Consider the following 23,785-nt stretch of genomic DNA (forward strand, 5'->3'; position numbering starts at 1 on the left):
GCCCGTGAATACTCGCCAAGGTGCCCTTCTGAGCCTTTTCTCTCTTTTCCTTTACTGGAACTGCTTGGAAGTGGCTGTCCTGTTTGTGAGAAAACACGCAGAACGATTATCAAGCTTTTTCATTTCTCCTTACTGTAGTTTGTTTCCTTTTTGCAGCACCACTGTGCAACTATGCATTGTATTTCACAACCTTTTGTGCTAGGTAGATGCCTGTGACTTTTTAACTTGGGGGGTGGTGGGTGCAAATGAAGGAACTTTTTACACGGATCTTTTTAATCTCAGTTGATTAGGGGAGGGGGGGATTTGGTTCTAGGGTCATACAAGCTCTATCCCAAAGCAAAATCCAAATGTTAATAATATTAGCCTGATGCAGATACCAAAGATAATTTCTTTCCTGCAGAACCTTAGACTCGTGTATTAAGTACGATTACCCAGCACTTGCATTAGTCTAACCTCAGTAATTCCAAAGCTTAGATGTATATTTTGGTATATTTCTGGGATATTAAAAAAAAATGTCGTTTAACTTCTTGTTTGTTTCAGTGTAATGCTCTTAAAGTCATAGCATGAAGATAACTGAACTGTCCTATTCTTAGTAGTTTGAAATAGTATTTTTGTATGTTTTGGGTGTGTCTATGTATGTAGTAACATAACAGTTTTCACTGCCTAGGTGTTCATAATAAAAAAGAAAACAGAAAAGTTCTGAGTGTACATAATATTCAGTAATAAACTTCCACCGGGGTCAATTTGGATTGAATATTCGCTGATTATCGGTCCCAACTGGGATTTTGTTTTGTTTTAAAGAGACAGTGGTTTTGTTTTTTTTTTTTTTCTAAAGCTGTTTTCTTTCTCTCTGTCTTTAAATATCTTAACTCCCCTCCACCTTTTTCTTTTCTTCCTTTTTTTTTTTTTTTTTTTTTTTTTTAAATATTGATTCAGGGGTGTTTTTCCACTGTTGTCAAGGGAGGGACACAAGGGGAAACTGACCCCTTGGCCTCCCAAAACTTTTTGTTTTATGTACTTAACTTTAAAATGTGAGTTTGAGTTCTCTTTTGTGGAAACTTAAGATGTGGTGTAGATGATTCTTTCCAAAATTGTCCAGCAGCTTTAATGAGGCAGTGACAATTCCTAAGTAGTTTATTGGGAGTCCTTTTGCATTTCTCCTTAGATAACTCTGCAATCTGGGTGGCTATTGTATAGCCTCACTGTCCCAGACGCCTGGTTAGCCATTTCCCCTCGGATAGGAATATGCTACAAGAATCAACCCATAACTTGGGAGTCTGGGGCCTCGTTATCTGGGCCCCCGGGAGACACACGTTTTCTTGGTTTTGAAAACCCGAAACACAAGCAATTTACATTTGGGGGAACTAGCTGATACCTCCTGAGGCCTGAGGAGGCGGTGGGGAATATGAGCGGTGCTGTCTCTTTAAAAGTGCCCTTTATATGATTCCCCCTCCTGGGGCTGCCTGCAGGGGGCTGTAGGCTTGGGAGAGGTTGTGTAGGTGACAGTGGATCAGAATGAAATGGTAGATTTTGTGTAGATGCATTTGTCTGCTGTAATTTTTTATATATATTAAACTTACTGTAACTGTACAGTTCATTTCTGTTGTAAAACATCATTAAACCATTTTCCAAGTGTTTTCACATTGTTTGAGTTTCTCTGAAGTTGTTGCGTTGGTATTCTGGATGCTTCACACATTCCCATACAGACTTCTCAACTAAGCCTTCCAACTTACTTTTTCCAGCAGGTGCTCTCAGGCATCCCAGGATCACTGTGAGCGCACCGGTTCCTCCGCCACCCGTACCCTGGCTTCGGCACGCTTCCCCCTGTGCTCCGTGGGGCGCTGGGGCCACCACATTGCTCTCTCCCCAGGCCCTAGTGGCTTCCTGGGACCCCGAGTCTGGGAGCAGTGGTCTCCTTCAAGACGCCGAGGGCTTTTTGTGATCGATTGATTCATCTGTGAGAGAACTCTTCAAAGGTCCCCTCTCACTGTGTATTTGACTGCGGAACTGGCATTGAAATTGACTTTTCCAAATTTATTGTTTAAACCACCGTGCCCCTCTAGCATTTCCTGCCAGGTCCTGAACAGTCATTCTCTGGGGTCCTCTGAAGGAAGCTACCCGTGAACTTGGCCCTCTGGTTCTCCTGTCTGAGGGCACACAACTTAGCTCCCTCTATCCAGCTTCTTGTAGCCAACATTTAGTGTCTTAATGCAATTAGTTGACTGCATAAAAAGGAAAATTTGAATCTTAAAATGAATTTCCCACAGAGAGAAAACTTCAGCTTGTTGAAGAGCTTTGGGAGGCATCCTGTTTAACTAGTGTATATGAACTGAGTCTGTGCGTCCCCCTTGAATTAGGAGACAGAGACTGAAAGAGAAAGCTTGCGCTATGGTCTCAAGGTATGGCTGCTGTCTTGAAAGGGGCCCAAAATGGGAAGACAAATGCTGGGTCCTTTTCTCCTCTGCTCCTACGTCAAAGAACGCCTCGCTCTTTTCCATTCCACCCTGTCTTGCGTTTATAACTTGCTTTTCAGTTTGTAAAGTTACTCTTAATTTCAAGTTTTAACAGGAATTGGCTGTTTGGTAGAGACAACAGCGGGCTCACAAGCATGAGGACTTGAGAAGGCAAAACCCATTTGTCACGGGCTAAGGCATGAGGATAAAAGCACTGATTCCATTCTGTTACCCTGTAGTCCTCTGTAGAAAGGTTGTTACATTCTAACCCACTCCAGTGGTATCTACCAAGAGGAACTACCCATGAGAGAGTATGTATGACTTCTCCAACTGCAGCCTCTTCTCTCTCCGAAGACTAGGGCCACTCTCAGCTTGATTGGGGGCTTTGCTGTGCCGGTGGGCCCTCTCCCACCGGCCTTCTCTGTGCAGTTGTCTTGCACAGAGTCCACTAAGTCCTCTGCCCCACCCATCCCGGGCAAGCTCCCAGACCCATAGCTTACAGCCAGCTTTCCTCCTACCTCTTGAGTCAAAATCTTGGGTCAAACTCTTATCTTCAGGCCAGCCATATGGGTCACACAGCCTGGGTGAAACTCAGCTGACCTTAAAACTAGGTATGAGGTTGAGGCTTACCGTTGACTAATAAAGGACGCGAACTTCACGTTTTATAAAACGCCCAGTGAGTAGAAGAGAAAGCAGCAGCAGCCAAAATGAGGCTCTCACTTGTCATGATGAACTTCAGTCAGTGGAAAGGCAGCTAAAACAACATAGTGTGATTTTCCCATTCCTTTGCCCCATGACCAGGTTACATAATTAGGGCTGATCGATAGTTTTCAACCATTCTCTTCCCTCCTCAGTCTGTTCCTTCCACGAAACCTTCCACAGCTTCTCCCATACCTTGCCGAGCTCTGTCTGCACCCCTTCATTGGCAGCTGCTCACCCCTGCCTCACTCTGCTTCCACCTGCCTGTCCTGTGTGCATCACGACAGTACACCGTGATGCCGAGTTCTTTACACGGTGTGGATGAAATACAATGACAAAAAGTCCCTACCTCTGTGATGATACTTCTCTAGCTTCCCTGGTAGCTTGCCAAGCGCTGGGCACAGAATAGGAAGGTGCTAGGTCAATACTTGGTGAATGGAACTGAATTCCCCTCTGAGGCCAGGAAATGAATCGAACGCCTTCTCTCCTGGCAGAGATGCACATCACTCCTGTTGGAATCCCAAATGCTCAGGGGCTTTTAATAGCCATGGCCTTCGATTTCAAAGTCTTTTCTGATTTCAAAGTCTTTACCCAATATTAATAGGTGGCTTGATGAGTTAGGGCCTTATAAAACAGCCACTGCAGTTAGAGGAAATACTGCTGGGGACAGGGTCACTTTTTGTGGGAGAACCTGACCTAAAAGACCTCTGTTGTCCCCTCTCCTTCCCCAAACCCTACGGACTGAGGTTTCTGTTTTTGTTTTCTTGGCCACGTGCGTGTCTTGCAGCTTGCGGGGTCTTTCTTACTTCCCTGACCAGGGATCGAACCCAGGCCCCCTGCAGGGAAAGCGCAGAGCCCTAACCACTAGACCGCCAGGGAATTCCCCAGACTGAGGTTTTTTTTTTTTGTTGTTGTTGTTGTTGTTGTTGTTGTTGTTTGTTTGTTTTGTTTTGTTTTGTTTTGTTTGTGTGTGCTGTGGCATCAGCAGCTGTTCATAACAACACCCAGACACCCCCTGACAACGATGCTCCCTCGTCCTGATGCCCTAATGCTCAGGTGGCCTCTCTCCTGCTCTTTCCTGCACGCTACAAGCTGGCTCAATGCTGTGAGCCCTGCACCCGGGGAGCTCCCCATCACCTTCTCCTGGTTCCTGCATAAGGACTCCTGGCGTATCCAGACACCATGTTGCCCCAAGCACAGCCCCCGTTTGGGCCACTGTATGCACCCGGCTCTCCTGCATTTTCCAAGGAGCCATCCTGTTCTCTCCTAGCAGCAGGCTGATCTCCTGATGACTAAATGACCGTTACAGGCTTGACTGCCGAAATAAAGCTTACGGTAAAGCAGCATTTTCACTGAAGCATTTATTATGCAAAAAAGTAAGGCTCTAGCAAACCAGTATAAATTAAGACCGAGCAGAGCAAAGGGGGTTTTCCATCCATAGCCGCGTGCCCTTTTATCACACAGCCCTGTTCCAGTTAAGTCAGCTGAGGCTTTTCCCACCGTGCCATTGTCCTTTGGGATCTTTCTAGGTCTGAGTGGTGCGGAGTCTTCTTTTGAGGCCTTTCCCAATACGGGTGTGTCTTTCACTCAGTGTGAGGTGCCCAAGTGCCTGCAAGGAAGGTGGTCTCGCTGCCCCCTCACCTCGTTCATAGTCAGCGATGACACTGCTGTGTTTTTTCACACCGGACTCTTCACAGCTCGCTTCCCTGTGAGAGTGTGGGCTCCGGGAGGGCGAGGCTGGGCTTCTTCAGTTCCTGGTCCCCACAGGGCCTGGCACTCAAGTTCTATCACGGGGAACGTATGCTTGATTGCAGGAGGGCCCCTTCCTGCGCCCCCAGGCCTCTGGCTCCCCTTCTCCCGTCCCTGATCCACCACTGCTTCCCTTCTTCAGCCACCACCAGCTGCCACCTACCCACCCCCCCTTCCCCTGTGCCCTCACCCTTCACAGGGAGGCAGCACAGCCTCCCTGGCCCATCACCAGTTACCGTGGAATGACGGGCTACGCTGACAACAGAAGCCAAGTTTACAGCAGGAGCGAAGCCACTCAAGTACTGACAGGACAATACAGACCATCAGGACACGCGCTAACATCTGTGGTTTCTCTGGGGACTTTACAGAACACGGCCTGAACTCCTCGGCTGTGTTTGAGAAGGAGGGTGCCCGTCTCCCAGGTAAGAGCCCAGAGCCCCTGGGAGCGGGGCCTGCCCACAGCCTCCAGCAACCAGAAAACCCCGGACCATGCTGCACCCCCAGCAGGCTCCTCAAGGACAGGGCCCAGGGGACGCACTCCCTCCCGGCGTCCAGGGAAGAAATCGTGTGTGACAGTTTGGAATTGGATATGACCGCACGTTACAACTTGAAGCATCCCGGTCATAAAGAAGAATACTTGGGTGGTGGAGAAATATGAGTGAACTGGGTTGTGAATACTTTATCCCGTGTCTTTAACCATCTGGGCATCTGCAGGTCTGGCCTGTGAGTGGTGAAATTCCAGGTGCTGTTAGCGAGGGGGCAGGTCCTGCAGGTGGAGGGCAGCATAGGTGTCCTTGGTGGCCGTGCTGAGCCCCTGGGGAAAGCAAATCAGAAAAGAAGAGGGGGTCAGGAGCCCTGTGTGGGCATGAGCCTACCTGGAGGCCAACAGGTGTCTGCTGCAGCCTGGCCTGTGATCTCCCGCCCAGCTCAGAGGCCCAGGAACTGTCCCCTCATGCCACAGGTGGGGCCTTGGCCCATGCAGCTGCAGCAGAGATGGTCCTGTGTCCCACTGGGAATGGCCTTGGTGCAATTCCTTCCCAGCTAAATTCTCACCTTCTCCCGGCTTCCCAAGTACTGTGCCCTACAAAGTTGCCTGTCAGACCACAGAGGAAGGAGAGTCACCCAGCTGGAACACTGAGCTGGAAATCAGCGGGGAGACCCCAGACCTGCTCCAGACAACCTACCGTCCCTGATACCGGGGCCTCCAGGAAGCCGGGACTTGTCACGGGGGAGAGAGTGGCTCCTTGGCCTCCGCCCTCCCGTGCCTCCTTCCCAGGCCATGCTACTACAGTTATGTTCTTTGTCAGGGAACAGGCAGGCTGGTCCCAATCTCACTGGAACGTCTCCCTCTCTGGTCCAGGAGACAGATCAACAGCAGTCACACGCAGTAAAATTTGGGGGCCCTTTTGACATCACTCTGAACTCAGGGAAGCCAGGTAGCCTGAAACTTTGGAGTCAATCAAGCAAGCTGTGAACAGCCCCAGTGAGGCAGAAAGAACCAAGTAAGAACCCACTGGGGATTGTATTTTAGAGAAGTAGGTTGGCTGTGCTTAGTTTGCATAATTATTCACCCTGATTTGCAAAAACTAGGCACCTGACTACAATAACATTTTCTTTTTAAAGTTACTGTTCTTAATTTGTCTACTTCAATCTTCTCACCCATCTTCCCATCCTATTAGGTGTGAGGATATGAGGCAGAGCAAGGTTTCTGCAAGGGCCCAGAGCAGCGGCGAAAGAGGCAGGAAGTGGCTTGTGTGGTGTCCTTTGCCTGCATCTGCCCTTTGCTCAAGACCACACAGCCTCTTGGCAGCTGCCGCTTGTCTGCTGTGCCCAGTTCCCCCCGGGGCTCCCACGGCCTCCTGACTAGAACCAAGTCATGTGCTTGAATGGCTGAATTCCAGCCCTGCCCCAGGGGCTGACTAGCAGAAGAGTCGCCACAGGCCCGAATGGGTGCCCTGGGCTTGCCCAGCCCAGCTGTTGACAAGAGCTGGCACTGCCAACAAGCAAAACAAGGGAGCCTGACCTTGGCTCTGGTTAGATGGTGCCACCCTGGGAAGAAGGGCCAGCAGCACTCACCTGGTAAAGGCCATCATGTCCCTTGCCTCTTCGCCGCTGGTTCTGTGGGAGTGAGACAAGAAAAGGCTAGAAAGTCAGAGAGTCAGCAGCAGGCTTCCTGCTCAAGAGTCCTACTCAAAGGGTCCCCAGAGAGTCAGAGGTGACTGTCTCCCAGTCAGCACCCCTGCCCCGGGAGAGAAGGGTCCTCAGGTCACTGGTCAGACCTCGGCCTCCGCAGAGTAAGCTGAGGCCTGGCTTTGATGGGGCCCAGGTTTGCTGTGCCTGACTCAGACCCTCACAGGCATCAGATTCTTGGATCTGGGCCGCACTGGAGCTGGCCACGCTGCCACTGCTTGGAATAAACAGGGCTCCCTGCAGCTCTCAAAATTCTTGGCTAACTAGGAAAAACAGTATGGAGGTTCCTCAAAAAACTAAAAACAGGGTTACCATATGATCCTGCAATCCCACTCCTGGGCACGTATCTGGAGAAAACTATAATTCAAAAAGATACATGCACCCCGATGTTCACTGCAGCACTATTTACAATAGCCAAGACATGGAAGCAAGCCAGGCAAAGAAAGACAAATACCATATGATGTTACTTATATACGGAATCTAAAAAAACTATACAAATGAACTTATTTACAAAACAGAAACAGACTCACAGACGTGGAGAACAACAGGCTTGTGGTTGCCAAGGGGGAGGGGGTGGGGGAAGAAAGGACTGGGAGTTTGGGATTAGCAGATGTAAACTATTATATGTAGGATGGATAAACAGCAAGGTCCTACTGCATAGCACAGGGAACTGTATTCAATCTCCTGTGATAAACCATAATGGAAAAGAAGATGAAAAAGAGTATAGACATATATGTATAAATGAATCACTCTGCTATAGAGTAAAAAATTAACACACTGTAAATCAGCTATACTTCAATAAAACAAATCTTTAAGAAAATTCTTGGCTAATCATCAATGCTCACTGGGAAAGGCAACCAGGTCGTGGGTACAAGCTTGGGCTGTAGAGTCCATTCAAATTCTGGCTCCCTGATCACCAGCTACGTGACCTTGGGTAAGTTATTGGACCTCCTGTGCCTGGTGGGTACACATTTCCCATTGGGTTATTGTGAGAATTAAATGAGACTATCTACCTGGTAAAGCACTGGCCAGGCCAGCTTTGTGGGCATGCCACCTATGCAGTCACCCGGAGATCAAACTTAGAAGGATTCAATGCTCTGCTCTTACTTTTGGAAATTCTGAATCATTTGTGAACAAGGGGCCCCACCATCCTAAGTGCTGAACATACACTGGCACACATTATTGACTTGATAATTATTATTAACGTTGATAGACTTGGCCTGTTTTTGCAAAGCGTGGACCGTCTTAGTATTTAACTTGGTTTTTAATCCTAAAAGGGTATCAGCACTTTCTGAGTACCTAATATACTATCAAATGGATGACAGCTGGATTAACCTTTGCCTCTGGCAGCCACCACGTGGGCTTTTGCAGGTGACGGGAGGAAGGGATGGGACTCTTTGGAGCATGCCCCATACCACCCAACCTGGGGAGTGAAGAAAGAGCAACGCTCACCTCGCCCTTCATCCCGAGCTCACTGTAGGCCTCCGCCATCTTGTCTTTTCGCAGCTCCTGGAGAAGAAGAGAGGGCGTGAGACACTGGTCTTACCAACTGATGTAGAAAACAGTGGGCTCCCCTACAAAAGGAAACCTCTGGATTCCCCAGTTGGTGGGGGGGGGTTCCACATTCAAGGCTCCAGAGATTCAAACATTTCTGCCAATAACCAGCTCCAACCCCACCCTCCTCCTCCTCAGCCCTCTGGAATCTTCTCTGAGCTGCCAGCCCTTTGCACTGAGCTCAGAAGCTCAGGTGAGGTTCAAAAAGATAAGATGTGGAGTCCTAGCCAAAGGACATGCATGCTGGACAATGCAAGGGCTCACCCCAGAGCCCCCAGAAGCATTTATCTGAGCAAGTTGTCTCTTCACACAGCCAACACCGTGGGCTGTGCGTGAGCCAACTGCAGGAGGGAGGAAGAGTAACTCTCTTTGCAGTAGCTCACCCTCTGCAATGGTCCCCTGTGTGGCAGACCCAGATCAACACCCAGGATGGTGAAGTTTTCAACAAGAGGCCACACTCAGGACACTCCTCCAGCCCCTAGGAACAGCAGCCCTCAGAGGGGCTTGCCCAGTTTGACCTCGCTGTCCCCCCAGGTCCCCACCAGGCTGATCCAGGAACTCCCGCAGCAGGCTTAGGGGCCGAAGGAAGGAAGGCAAGCCAAGGGGCCTTCCTACGAGCAGCCACTGCAGGCAGCAAGCAGGTGAGGCACCATTTGGCCAGGGCAGCGAAGGTCAAGTCAGGCAAAGACCACGGAGTAGGGAGCAAAGCCTTCATCCGGAGCCCTCCTCCAGCCCCACCCTCCAACTTTCCAATGAAAACTGTGCCACGTCCTCTACTCACATTGTACACGACTTCATGGGGGTTCTTCTTCCTCTGCCGGGAGAGACGAGGGGAAGAAGTTAGAGATGGAGAAACAGGGATCCAGGCCAGGAGAGTTCCAGCGCCCTCCCCAGGCCCCTTCCCCACACTCTCTGTAGGCTCTGCCATCCGCCTGTGCCCTCCCCGTGCTCCTGCAGCTGTGCTCCGCCACTCACAGGCCCTCACGGCGATCACCACGCCTCAGATTCCCTCATGCGCACGGACACGCTCTCTCACACCCAGGCTGAGCTCTGCTCTTAAGAAGACCCCACTCGGGCCTCCTCCAGCCGCTCCCCTCCCCACAGGGTGTGGAGTCTACAGCCGAAAAGGACAGAGTTGCTGGGAGCCCGGCATAAGGGCCTGGTTGCCGCATTAATGTGTGTGAGGCCCCTTGTGATGCAGGAGGGAGCCAAGGGCGAAGGAGGAGAGGGGCAGCGGCAAACGGGACCCCCATCTGTCTGCACGGCCAGGCCTCTCGCACGTCAGGGTCCAGCATAGTGGCAGAGTGTGCTGGCATTGAGGACCCCTCTCTTCACTGCCCAGCTGAGCCCTCACACACACTCACACACACACACTCACACACACACACACGCAGAAACAGCAAGGCCCTACCGGTTTCCCCCCCATCTCAGGGTCCAGGCCCCCTCTCCTATCCAAGACGTCATACTCCTCTCTTCGTCCCAGATTAAGCTCCTGAAACAGAGAGAAAAGCGTCAGAGACTGGAAAGAGAAGCTCAGGAGGATGGGGCCAGTAGGACTGGGAGTTCTTCTGGGTGGGGGCTCACAAAGGAGCACGGACTGGGAGCTCCATCGGCTACCGTCATCTCGGAGAACATCTCAAAGAACTTATTACCATGGCGGCGGGGGTGGATCATCGATTCAAAGTCCCATTGCACGGAGAGCGTGAAGTCGCTTCTCCACCAAAGGGAAGATTCTATACTCTCCGCCTCCACCCCACCCCTCCAGCCTGTGAAACCGCCTCCAGGCGGGGGCTCGCTAGGAGCAAACACTACACGAAGCAGGCGCTTGCCGTGCATCACACCGCTAGCGCGCCGCGTCCTCCGAGTACCCCCCCGAGGCAGGCACCATGACTATCCCCGTTTTCGGGGTGAGGAAACTGAGCCCCAGGGAGGTTAAAACAACTTGCAGGGCTGACAGCCGCGGACGAGACCTACAACCGAGCCCCGGCCGCTGTTTCCCCCACGTCCCAGCAGAGGACCGCACTTTCTCCAGACCGGGCTCTACGGGAGAGGCGGACTTACATTATAGACCTGGTTCTGGCCCTGCTGGTAGGCGGCGACGTCCGCACTCCTGCTGAACTGGACGGAGAAGAGAAGAGAAAGCGCGTTACTCTGCGTAGGCAGCCTCGCTCCGCTCCGCGACGGCCAACGGCGCGCGCCCTGCCCGCGGCGGGGCTGGGCCCTTGCGGGAGCCGGTGGCGCTGCAGCTTCTTCTCTGAGCTCAACTGTCCTTACACCTCCCAGAGGTCAAGCGCAGCCACCGCAGGGGCCCGCGGCACTGGCCGCAGCTTCCGGTCCCTGGCCCGCGCCCTCGCGCGTGCGCAGAAGAGCCGGGCTCGCGGGCCGCGCCCCCTGGGTTCCGGGAGGTTCTCCAGGCCCCTTCCTCCCAGGGGCTCGGAGCACACCTCGAGGAGGATGGTAGCTGCGCAAGGTCCCACCTCCTATCTTGACCTCTGCAGCAGGGTGCTTTCCGTGTGGCACTGTGTCCTGAGGACCTGCCCCGGGCGCATGGCCTCGATCTCTTTTCAGTTCATGCCCCTCAGCTGAAACTGCACGGTTTCGCAGATTCAGAGCATTGGGAACCACCTGAGAGATCATTTAGGGCTGCGTTGCTCAAACTTAAGAAAATCTATAAGACACTGTTTCTTATAATAAAATCTTTTGCCAAAGTCCAAAATCCAAAAGAGAAATGGGTTGAGGCACGGAAGTCATAACGACTGAGGCCTCCTATCCGGAAGTCCTTCCACCCTCTGCCCAGCCATGGCCACCCCCAGTCCCAGCCCCTCCAAGAAATGCAGGGTCTGCAGGGCACTAGGTGAAAACCCACGCTCTGGGCCAACCCTCCCTCGTACTGATAAGCAAACAGGTTTGAAGAGAAAAGGCTGGCCGAGCCTGGGTCCGAAGTTGGACAGCAGAATCTGGAAAGAGACCCCCACCCCACTGCTCTTCACTGCCTGAAGCATAACCCCCTTTCCTGCCAGCAGAAACCCTGCCCTGGGACGCTTTGATGTTCACACATCTGTATGTCTCCTCACTAAGGGGCCAGCACTAGGCTCACTGTCCCACTCAGCCAGACATCCCCCCCTTCCCCACCCCCCCGCAGTGGGCACACTTGTCTGGTCCCTGCTTTGCCCATGTACACCAAGACTCAGGTACCACCCATGCTTGAGACTTTCCAACACCAAGGCCCTCTGCACATCCACCGAGCTGGGGAGCCCATGCCCTCCCCCCAGAGCCCAGTGGTACCCACCTTCGCTCTCAGGAACAGGGCAGTGACAATGACACCGTAGATGAAGAGGATCCCATCCAACAGGTAGCATAGTTTAGGGTCGAGCAGGCCGAAGCTCTGTGCCGCTGTATCGAGAGATGAGATTGGTCAGCCAGGCTCAGGTGACGGAACACGCCCTCACAATCCCCGGTGGGGGGGGGGGGGTGGTCCCCTGAAGGGTCAAGGAAATCACGACAGGGTGCTGGGTCCATTCTCCATACCCCACCTGCACAACCTCTCTCCCCACCTTGGACCAGCCCCTGGGAAAACCTAACCTGCCCCAGCAGTGGACATGGCACCCGGTAGGGCCACAGAGCCTGGAAGGCAGGAAGGTGAATGGAAGGTGAAATTGTCCACTGTGCACAGGGGGGCTGCCTCACGGCACGGGAGCCCAGCTGGGTGTGAGCCCCATCTGAACCACGCATTCCGGAAGCCACCCCAAATTACCAAGGGGCCCCTAATCCCTACTGCCATAACAACCTCGGTCAAACTGTCCTATGCAAACTGGAGTACAATGGAGTTGGGGAAAGAGGTACAGTAAATATTCTGGTTAAATAAAAGTTAGCATTTCTACTTGAAAGCTCACTGCACTATGAGTGAGGAGACACGGATTTTACTCTAGACTGTTCTTCCTACCAGGTATGTGTGCACAACTCAGATGTAAAACGGGGCGTAGTAGGCGTCTCACTCCACCCCTGCCTGGTTATCAGAGAAGCAGCGGTCCCGCGGCCACAGTCTCTCCCGGGCCCGGGGCGCCCTCCCATGGCCGCCTGCAGGACTACGTCGTGGCTACGGGAATGGATAACGTGCACTGGAACAAGGTCACATCCTTACTAGTTTTGTGACTTGGGGCAGGTTATTTACCCTATTTCAGCTGCCTCTTCTGTTGACCAGGGTGAAAACTGTAACATTTCTTTAGTGTTTACTCGGTGCCGGACACCGCTTTGATGTAATAACTTGTCAGATTCTCCCAACAGCACCACACAGACACGGAGGCACAGAGAAGCTCAGGTTTCGCCAGGAGCACGTACACAGCAAATGAGAAGCAGCCCAGGACAGCCCAGGCAGCATGTCTCCCCTCCTTTCCCCCACCGGCTTCTGCCACAAGCCCTGGGAGCAGGTGATTCAAGGCTGCTCCAGAGTCCCCACCTCCACCTTGTGACTCCCTCTGTCCTCAAACCTTTGACTCCTTCCCTAACTCAGGGGCCCTCCTGGCGCCAGGCAGCTGATCTCTTTGTAAACTTCCCATAGCCCCTTCTCAGAAACCATCCACGAGCCAGTCTTTCTGAGCAAAGTCCAGCCCTGACTTAGCAGCCCAGGTCCAGGCCCCAGCACACCTTCTCCCCACACTGCCCCTCCTGCTCTACCCGCCTGCCTTTGCTGGGGCTGGTTCCTCTTCCCCGCCTACCATTGCTAGCACCACCCGCTCCACTCAGCTCCTGGAATGGGACTCAGGTTCCGCCATCACAGCCCCTAGTGAGAATTCAGTGTGCTGATGGATTGCAGGGGCCTGCATCCCACAGAGCCCTCTACAGACATAGTGTGTTGGGTTATGAAATTCCCCTCCATCTAGGCTGGAGTAAGGGCTGGAGAACAATGGCTGCATCTTCTTCATGCTTGCCTCTTCCTTCACCCCCAGCATCAGAGCACAGAGCACAGGGTAGACATTCATTAGATATATGGAATTTTCAGGGAAGATGCCAGGCCCCCTACACGAGGTTGGCCTGCCTTCTGGCCCTGAGGCAGTGCTGGAAGCCCCTACTGACCAAAGGTGGGTGTCCGAAGTCCTCAAGGAGACAAGCCAGCCCCCAGCAAAGGCCACCAAAGCTGGGGTGAATTTTTTTCCTTTTAGGAGTGGAGAGGAGGTGACAGAGGCAATTTATGGGGGTGGTTGAGATTCAGAAAAAGGGTTGGGAGACAATCGCTCAGTTGCCCGTCACATAAAATGAGAACAGAAAAATTACCGGACAGTAAATTTATAACAAATAAGAAGAAATATTTCTTGGTGTTGTGCAGAGCCAGTGCAGTGGGGGAGGGGATTGGGCGCCTCCCCAGAGATAAGTAATAGAAAAAGGTTTTCTTTCTTTCTTCCTTTTTAGAGAGCAGCATGATTTTATGACCAAAGACAAGTGTGCTGTGTGTGGTTTGGTCGAGGAAAGGGTATTAATAGCCACACGCTTCCCAGGGTAGGAAGCTTCCCTCTGCCTAGTCCAGCTGTGCCCGTGCAGGGAGGAATGGGACTGAGGAAGGCAGTGATCATCCAGAAAGCTCCCTGAAGGGGCCCAGGACCTAATTCAATTACGTGACTAATTAAATGTTTATTGGCCCTTTGCTTGATGTCAGGGGATATTGAAATAGAAAGAGCCCTGGATTGGGTATCAGATGTGTTCTAGCCCTTCCCCTGCCACTAAGTAGCTGTGTGGTCTTGGGCCAGTCCCCTTGCCTCTCTGGGCCTCAGTTTCACCATCTGTAAAATGGTGGATAATCATGTCTATCTTAAGGGTGTGGTGAGAATCAAATGAGAGAATGTATTGGTAGGTGTTTTTGTAAATTTCCTCCATAAGGCTAATGATGTCTAGCATTTGGGTCGGGTCTTCTGAGTCCCTGCTCTCATGGAGCTTATGGTTTAGCTCATGAGGCCACACCCAGGGTGGAGGGGCTTCCCTTGAACAGCAGACAGCTTTCCAAGATGACAACTCAAAGGCAGGAGCCATAGACACTCCCGGTTCCAGCTTCTTCCCAGCCCCCCACCATCCCCAAGGCAGAGACCTGTTCGCCTCCTTCCGTGAGCCATTTGTCATGCTGTTTCTATCCCCACCACATTCCGTCCCAAAGAGAGGTATTTAATGGGGTCATATGGTGGCTGTTTTCCTAGACAAGTGGAGAAGCTGTTTTACTTCATGCTTCCCATCCTCTGTCCCAAGTCCACAGCACCCCAGAGAATCCCAGCATTTGAACAAGTACCCTCAATCCTGGCTGCATATTAGAATTAGCCCACTCCCTTATGCCCCCAGGTTCTCATTTAATTGGTCTGGGGTAGGGCCTGGGCATGAGCACGGGCCAGTGCACAGCAGGGTTGAGATTCAGAGCTGCAGCATCACTCGGGTGCAGCCTTCCATAGTGATACAGCCATACCCTATAACAAGTATAAATTCCACGCCAAACTGAGACAAAGAACAAAATTAAAGACTCAGTCTTTCACATGCACTGTAATTTTTGTGTACTTCTGAACTGTGTATTATTGAACTTCTCTAAGTCTCAGTTTCTTCATCTGTAAAATGGGGATAGTAATATTACCTGTCTCATCAGGTGATGGTGAGGCTTAATTAAGATAATTATCACGGGGTGCAGGACCTGGCATGTAATAAGTGCTCCATACATCAACCATTGTTATCACCGTGATTTTTTTCCCAAATCACCACCAATACATTCATTTGAGGAAGAAAGGGTCAAATCATATCAAGAACTTTTAAACTAGGTAGGACTAGGGACACAAGTGGTCTTACAGGTGCTCCAGGATCAGGCCTCACGCCAGGTGGCCAGGCTGAGACAGAGGCGATTTAGAGGTGATTCCAGTTACTCCAGGGTAAAGCACGACCCTAATGTCACCTGGAGGAAAAGCAGGCTGGAGCTTCAGAAGAGCTGGCCCTGCATACTCAGGTACTTCCCGCAGTGGATCTGAGGTTAGAACACTGGGGACAAAAGGGGACCCAGCCTGCAGCTTGTGTTTGCTCATAGCCAGGAGATTGCCTGCCAGCATGCTCACTGCAATCCCCACCACGAACTTGGTGCCCCTCCGGCTGGCCAGGGCCTGGCTGAACCGGGAACCCGGATTCCAGGTGTTTCCCAGCCCCCCTGTCATCACACTGTCATCCACCAAGTAGGCACTGGTGAAGTGGGCCGACAGCATGATAAGCTGGAGCCTTCCTGCCAGGTAGCAGGTGTGAAAGGAAAATCAAAATTGTGTCAGCATTGCTAAGAGAGCTCTCTAAAATGGAGCCAGGAGACCATTAAGAAAGTGTGACTTATGCACGTCTCAGCCTGGATGGAATCTGACCTTTTGACCTGATGATGTCATCCAGAACACCTGCCAGAAACTCAAGATACTTTTTGGACCCTCACCCTAAAATAACACATGACAGTCTATCTACTTATGGGACCCGCACTCTAGAACAACTTGAGATTCCTTAAAGACAAATAGTTTCCAACTCACGTCAGAATCAATCACAGTTCTCTCCAGGCAACTCTTAACAGCCTGGTGGCTTTTCGTCTTTATAAGCCCCTGATGCTTTCTCTTCCTCTGAACACTCTTTCAGGGTTACCCGAATCTGTGTCTCCTGAATTACAGTGCTTAAGACCCCAAATAAACTCTTTCCTTATTTGCAGCCTCCTGCATTATTTTTTGGTTGACACAGGATGCCTGGAACACGCCCTGTGAGACTCCAGGGGAAACTGGAGTCAGATCACAGCGTATCTGTCCATACCTTCATTGCATCTAAAAATGTTACGAGTCTTATTAGTGAGAGTGAGCCCAGCCATCTCTATACACCATTTTGTCATCTTCATAAAAGCCCTGAGTTCAGAAAGTTTCATGGCACTGACCATTAACAGGAAGATTCTGGGGCCCCAGAAGGCAGCCTGGAGGAGACACCTGCCCTTACAGGGTCTGCTTTCTCTGGGTGAGATGTATTAGAATTGTGTTGTTTTTCTGTCTTTCAGGCAGACTGTAAGCTTCTGCGAACAGAGAGAACAGGACTTAATCAACCTGGCCCTGCTGTAGCCCAAAGCTGCAGACACACACTGGTACCCATCTCCCCCTCCAGCAAGTCCTTTATAGGAGCAGGGCATCTGCTGAACTCCCTCACATCCAACTAATAAGGATACCTCTCATTTGAACCCCAATCTGTACTTTTAAAACGACTTCCTGTGCCTGATCAAGTTTGATTCTCATGAGAGCCCAGAAGGTAGGCAGCGTGCTATTACTGAGTCCAATTCACAGGTTGATAAACTGAGACCAGAGGAACAAAGTACCTCTCCTGAGGACACCTGCAGATTAGCAGCAGAGCTGGATGGGATTACTGAGTCTCCCAATTCCAGGTACTTGTCTAACCTTTCTGCCTTAGGTGCACCTCACCTTTAAGTGTAGGACACAGAGTTTTCGCCTAGCTCTGAATTCACAGCCCTTACTGTTTGCTGGCTTTTGACACTGTCACAGCAGTTTGTGAACTTTTCACATCGTGTCTCCCTCCCCGACAAGCCCTGGAAAGCACAGATGATGCATTTTGGTTTCACTTGCTTATTTCCCCTTCTCACCTAGCACATATGAGGCCACTTGAGAAGAGGAAAGAACACAAGCCTTAGAGCCAGAAAGGCTAAGATTTAAATTCGGAATCTGCTTCTTACTGGCTTTGTGGTTTGGGACAGCTTTCTTAACCACTCTGAGCTTCAATTCCTCCATCTGCAAAAGGGGTTTTAATAAGACGGACTTCACAGGATAGTTATGCAGATGAAATGAGCGACAGTGTGTGGAGAAGCGCCCTGCCTGGTGGCATGTGCTGAGCCCAGGGGTCTCAGGTGACCTTCTTTGCCACGATAGAGGCTCTGAAGGTACAAGCAGCAACAGGAGTGGACCAGAACTCCCCACCCCATCATGCCCCATCAGGCCAAGGTTGGGGACGGAAGCTGGTCAGCTTCCCCAGCTCAAGATGGAACGACCCACCTTTCAGGGTATATGAGGATAAAACCAGACAATGCGTATGTGTAAAGTACTTGGTATAAAACAGGAGTTCAATAGTGTGTGGATATCCTGAGAACTCCTGGCTTCACCAAATGATAACGAGATAACTTACATTTGCACTGTGTCCAGTTTAGAGAACTCTTTGTCCTTATGTTATCTGGCTTAATCCCCAGAACAACTCTGTATGATACGGGCAGAATGACTGCCAGTTCTATTCAGAGGAGGAAACTGAGTCTCAGAAAGATCACTCAGCTAGAAAGTTCCCAAATTTCGTCTGATGCAAAGTCTCTCCACTTTACCCTGGTGCGTCTGGGGTTTCTCTCATTCAGAGAGCTTCCTACCTTTAGTAGGAGTTTCTTCGCTAATACCTCCAGCCTCTGCTTGAATAGCTCAGGTGACCAGGAGCTCACCACCCATCAATTACTGGTGAAGAGCTCAAATTTTCGGAGCTTTTAAAAAACAACTTTGGTCTTGGTTCTGCCTCCAGAAGCACAAAGAACGCAGATTCTCCCACGTCTATAGGGCCTTTAAAATCCCACCCATGACCAGCTTGTCTCTGCCTTCACACGAAGCACTTCAGCATCAGAGCAAGAGTTAATCCTTTGAAGGTAGACAACTTGAGACCTGGCTCTGCTGCTTAACTCGCTGTGTGAACACGGGATAATCATAGCTACCTCCCAGGGTGGGTGAGGTAAATGGGACGGGCTGGTAAGCGCTCACTACACAGGAGCTAACGGCATCAATACAAATAGCCTATGATTCAGGTAGGAGCAGCTTCCAAGACTCCTGATCTCCTTTTGCATCTCCAGCCTTGAGCCCAGGGTCCAGCTGCTGCCCAGCCCCACCTCCAGACTCAGACACAATCGGTGATGGCATTGCAGGCTAAGAATTTAGAAAACAGGAAGTCATGTGTTTTCAGGAAGGCAGCGGCAGAGCAAAGGGGGTACCTCTGCTGGCTGTGATGCTCAGCCTGCCGACCGCAGCCTCACAGGCACCCAGGGGAGGGCCTGGCGAGTTGCTCTCTTTCACTGAGCAAGTAACTTTCACTGCAGCAGGAAAAATATAGGCTAGACACACAGGGCAATAGTTACAACCACTAGCTGAAGACTTATTTTGTGCCAGGAAGCATGTGTGAGTTTTCTGATTTGATCCTTACAGCAACTATGATTTTACAGCTGGGAAGTCTGACACTTGGAGAGGTTTTAATCAGTTCTAGAGCCAGGGTTGAACCCAGGCCTGTTTGTATCATAATCCCGACACTATGTGGTCCAGAGTCCTAACCACCATTTGGTAATACGCTTGGACCACTTTCTGGTCTTCAGGGGTGGGGAGAAGGGATCCTCACCAGGCTGTGGGGACCTTCCTTCTCAGAGGATCCATGTGAGTAGTTGACATCCTGAGTTTACAAATGACCTTCTTTCTTGGAGGAGGCAAGGGGCTGAAAGGCCTAGGGGGTTAACAGGTACAGCCGACCTGCTGTCAGATGTGAGGCCAGGACCCACGCTGGCCAATGCCCAGAGAGGCTGACCCACTTGGAGACATCCTAATCACCTCGACCTGCAGAACAAGTCTAGGTCATTTATCAGTACCATGATGTAATTTATTGCTAATCACTTTAATTTGCCAGTCTCCTCAACTCCCTCCTCCGTGGTGGATTTCAGATATTCATGTTTCATTGGAAAGCTAATCATCTGGTCACAATCATCTACAAATTATTTCCCCATAGACAAGGATTCTAAGGGAATGGGGGAAAAAGGGAGCTGTTTGATTTCATAGAGATAATAGGACTATGAGTAAATATCTCCCTTTCTCTATTTTTATTTCCATTAAATTTGTTATGTTTGTGCAATAATTTAAAAATGTTTTCTGTGATCACTTTTTATTTTCAAGTAAATCGACTCATTATAAAAGTGCAGGAAAGTAGAAAAAATCAAAATCACCTGTAATACCACGTTCAAACACAGCTACAATTAATATGATGGCAGATTGCCTTCCAAAGTGTTTGTTATTTATAAATTATAATCATTCTACATAAAAAATTTTCCCTGAAAAAAAAACACTTTTTCAGTTAGCGTTATAATTTAAAATTATATTTCCATGTTATTTCACATATTCATATTTCTATTTCATGTCACTTTATAGTTTTACTAAATATTCTTTTTAAAGGTTGCATCATAATCCTTCCACTATTTATTTAACCATTCCCCAATGGATGGCCATTTGTTTCCAATTTTTCACCATTGTAAAAAATTCTGTGATGAACCACTTCATTCCTAAAGCTTTTTATAGGTTTAGAATTTAGTCAGTAATACTTTGAAAAATGAAAGCTAAGACAACTGGTCCAAGAGAAAAATCAGCTAAAGATATAGAAGTAGGCAATTCTCAGAGGAGGAAAAATAAATTGCTTATAAGCATATAAAAAGACACTCAATCTCACTACTGGTCAGGTAAATAAAAGTACAGAATGACAAAGAGATGGATCCCATTTTTCATAGCTGGTTAGAAGACCACAGCTGTGAGGGTATGGGGAGGAAGGGCACTCCTGGCAGAGGGACAGCAGGTGCAAAGGTCCTGTGGTGACCCCAAGCCAAGCCTGGTGTGTCTGAACAGAAAGGAAGTGGGTGTGGCCAGTGTGGCATGGAAGAGGGATAGTGCTAGAAGATGAGGTTAGAAGGTGACAAGAGGGTGGGGGCATTAGTTAGAACCTCTTTGGTCAGTGGATTTCACTCTTCATGAGATGAGGAGTAATTGCAGGGTTTTCTCTTTTTACAACAAATACACATTATTTTTGTAATTTCAAAAACATGAACACAATTTAAAAGAAAAAAATTGAAGCCAATTGGATAAATTGGGTTCACAGTTGCCTTGGGCCCTTGGGTTGGCTGGAGATGCAAGACAGGTGAGCTGCAGGATGGGCCTAAGATCCAGGCTGCACTCCCAGGGGGCCAGCCTGCTCTGTGAGGTCCTCCGTGACTTGCCTTCATCCACCCGAATGTAGTTACTTTATCTTTTTCTGCCCTCGTCCCATAAACGAAGCTATGGTTTCCACGCAGAGAGTGGTTTATTTCTGCTGAAGGGATGGATGCAAATCCATTCATTCTTTTGCTCGCTCATTGTTCATTACACTTATGACCACCAAGCCTTTGTTTCTGTTATGGCTGAATTGTGTCCCCTCAAAATTCATATGCTGAAACCCTAACCCCCAGGACCTCAGAATGTGATTGTATTTGAAGATAGGGTCTTTAAAGAGGAAAGTAGGTTAAAATGAGGTCTTAGGGTGGGCCCTAATCCATTATGACTGGTGTCCTTATAAGAAGAGGCAATTAGGACACAGGCATGCACAGAGGGAAGACCATGTGAAGATACAGAGAGAAGATGGCCACCTACTAGCTGAGGAGAGAGGCCCTTAGAAGAAACCAACCCTGCTGACACCTTAAGCTCAGACTTTCCAGCCTCCAGAACTGTGAGAAAATTAATGTCTGCTGTTTAAGCCACTAAGTCTGTGGTACTTTGTTATGGCAGCCCTAGCAGACTAATAGGGTTTCCTTCTCTGAAAACAGCCACCATAATTCCTAACTTCTGAGTCATTGTAAGGAGGGGGCATATTGCATGTAAGCAAGAACCTAGCACAGTGCCTGATACATAGTGAGTACTCAAAACACCGTAATAGGCCATCGTTATTAGCAGAAGGTGCAGGCACTGTGCTAGGCAGTGAGGAGAGAGTAAAGACACAGATCCAGCTTCACAGCTGAGCAGGGCAGTGAGCAAGTAAGCGGATCTTCCCATTAGGAGAGATGCACGGGGCGCTGAGGAGGCCCCAGGGAGACAACGCCCTCATCAATGCTCTGGGAGTATAACACAATGACAGGCAGTGGTCTCCCTTGGTGAGCAGAATTCACGTTTCAGTTCTTTCCACTCATTCCACCTTCCCAGCAGCCCCTCAAGGCCCACGGACAAGTCTCTCATTTTAGTGGACAGCACTTGCTCTGTACCAGGCACAGTTATAAGCAAGATACACACACACACACACACACACACACACACACAGAAATATATACATATATGTGCATATATACATATATGCATGTATGTATACATATACATCTATATCTATATCGAGAGAGAGAGGGAGAAAGAGGGACTCATTCTTCCCTCTTGCTGCCAGCTTGGACCCGTGGCTTTTCCCGGTTGACTCCAGGGATTGACACTATAACCACTGTGGTCATACCAAACATTTGCTCTACACTTTCCAGTTACAGAACTCTTTTATGTTCTTGATTTCATTTGATCCTAACAAGAATGAAGTGAAGTTAAGCCGGGAAGATCTTATTTGCTCCACTTTGCAGATAGAGAGTCTGAAGGTCAGGGAGGTGAAGTGACTCTCCTGAGGTCCCGAGGTGCACGCGGAGCAGAGCCTAGAGGAGAGGCCACGTCTCTCCAGGCCTCTGTTCTTTCACACAGCACACAGCCCACAGCCCTCTCATTGTGCTCTTGAAACGTTAGCACCATTTAAAATAAATCCACTCTAGGGCAAAACCCTCATGTGAAAATTCCAAGCAGGATTTTGCCATCTCTCTGAGACTTTAATTTATTCTGCAGATAAGCCCTCGCAGTATGCAGAGATATATGCACAAAGATATTTACTGCAACATTATCTGCAGGAGCAGAAAAAAGAAAAAAAAAAAGAAGAAAAACAAGGTAAATGTCCACCAGCCAGAAACCACATAAATAAATATTGGTGTATTCATGTATAGTAGTTCAAAAAAAACAAACACAACAGATAGTTCTGTGCGTGCTGCTGTGGAAAGATCTTCGGGATAATTAGGTGAAAGGCAAGCTCTGGAATGGTGTGTTTAATATTTGTGTATAAAAAAGAAGAGGTATATTATGTAGGCTGCATATGTATACTTATACAGACATAAAAACGTATCTGGATGGAGTTTCTGTTTGGGATGCTGAAAAAGTTCTGGAAACATTCGTGATTATGATAAATCTCTCCATTTAGAACTCTAGTTTCTGTAAACATGGTTTGTGCTTTTCAGTGTACAAGTTTTTGCACATAATTTGTTAAGTATATGCACTTTGTTTGAGGAGAAGCCACTGGCCGGGAGAAAATATTTTTGAATCACACACATAAAAGAGGATTGAATCCTGAATATATAAAATTCTAAAATACATAAGGAAGTTGGGGAGGGAAATTGCTCTGTATCCTGTTTGTGACCATGGTTACATGAATCTACCCAAATTTTAAAACTCAAAGAACTACACACCAAAACTAGTGTATTATTAATTATTATTACTATTAAGTGTGTAATTTCTTTAAAAAATAAAAAGTCTATAAGACAGTAAAAAAAGAAAAGAAAAAGTTCTGGAAACAGATAGTGATGATGGTTGCACAACATTGTGAATGTACTTCATGCCACTGAATCGTACACTTATAAATGGTTAAATGGCAATTTTGTATCATTTATAACTTACCACAGTAAAAAAGTACCTATATCTATCTATCTACCTATCTATATATCTGGATAGCTACACACACAAAATATATTTTCCATGGTTAACTCTGGAGAGGAATGAATGGAGGAGGAGGTCAGGAAAATTTTACTTATTTTCTACTTTGCACCTTTTTGTGCTCTTTGAAATTCTATGATAGTTTTTACATTTAAAATATTAAGCGACCCAAACAAAAACAAATAACGTGAACCCTTAAGTCAAACCAGGTGTGTGCGGCACAGTTCTAAACAAGCAGAAAGTGGAGGGACAGGGACTCGTCCATCTAGCAAAGCACCTCGAACTTGGCTGTGGCTCCATACATTTCTAGTGATGACTTGCTGGTGTTTGGAAGTATTTCAAATATACAGAAATTTTCACTCTAGTGGCATTTTGGGAAATTTTAATACATTTACGCATGAACATCAAAACAATTACTGCTGATGAATAGCACCATCGTTATTGTTGCTATAATTATCCAGTGCTGCAGAAAAGAGATGCTTTCATACGCAAGTCCCTCCTTGCCCCATCCCTGACATGAGCACCAGCCCAGCCAGGTGAAAGCAGCTCTGACCCACGGCCTCGCTCCAGCCATACCACTGC

The 23,785-nt window shown here is 49.0% G+C and overlaps 1 protein-coding gene across 1 annotated transcript in view; it reads right to left on the bottom strand.

Moving 5' to 3' along the window:
• Positions 1-4,493: 4,493 nt before the first annotated feature.
• CD247 (CD247 molecule) overlaps positions 4,494-23,785 on the bottom strand; it is a 79,273-nt gene continuing 59,981 nt past the window's right edge. Inside the window, exons 2-8 of the mRNA XM_068541193.1 lie at positions 11,935-12,038; positions 10,707-10,763; positions 10,057-10,137; positions 9,427-9,459; positions 8,544-8,600; positions 6,978-7,019; positions 4,494-5,715 (exon numbers count right to left, since the gene is read on the bottom strand). Of these exons, the coding sequence (XP_068397294.1) occupies positions 5,650-5,715; positions 6,978-7,019; positions 8,544-8,600; positions 9,427-9,459; positions 10,057-10,137; positions 10,707-10,763; positions 11,935-12,038 (440 nt within the window). The 3' untranslated portion in view covers positions 4,494-5,649. The remainder of the gene's footprint in view (positions 5,716-6,977; positions 7,020-8,543; positions 8,601-9,426; positions 9,460-10,056; positions 10,138-10,706; positions 10,764-11,934; positions 12,039-23,785) is intronic.

The sequence above is a fragment of the Eschrichtius robustus genome, chromosome 3, assembly GCF_028021215.1.
Source record: "Eschrichtius robustus isolate mEscRob2 chromosome 3, mEscRob2.pri, whole genome shotgun sequence".
Taxonomy (NCBI): domain Eukaryota; kingdom Metazoa; phylum Chordata; class Mammalia; order Artiodactyla; family Eschrichtiidae; genus Eschrichtius; species Eschrichtius robustus.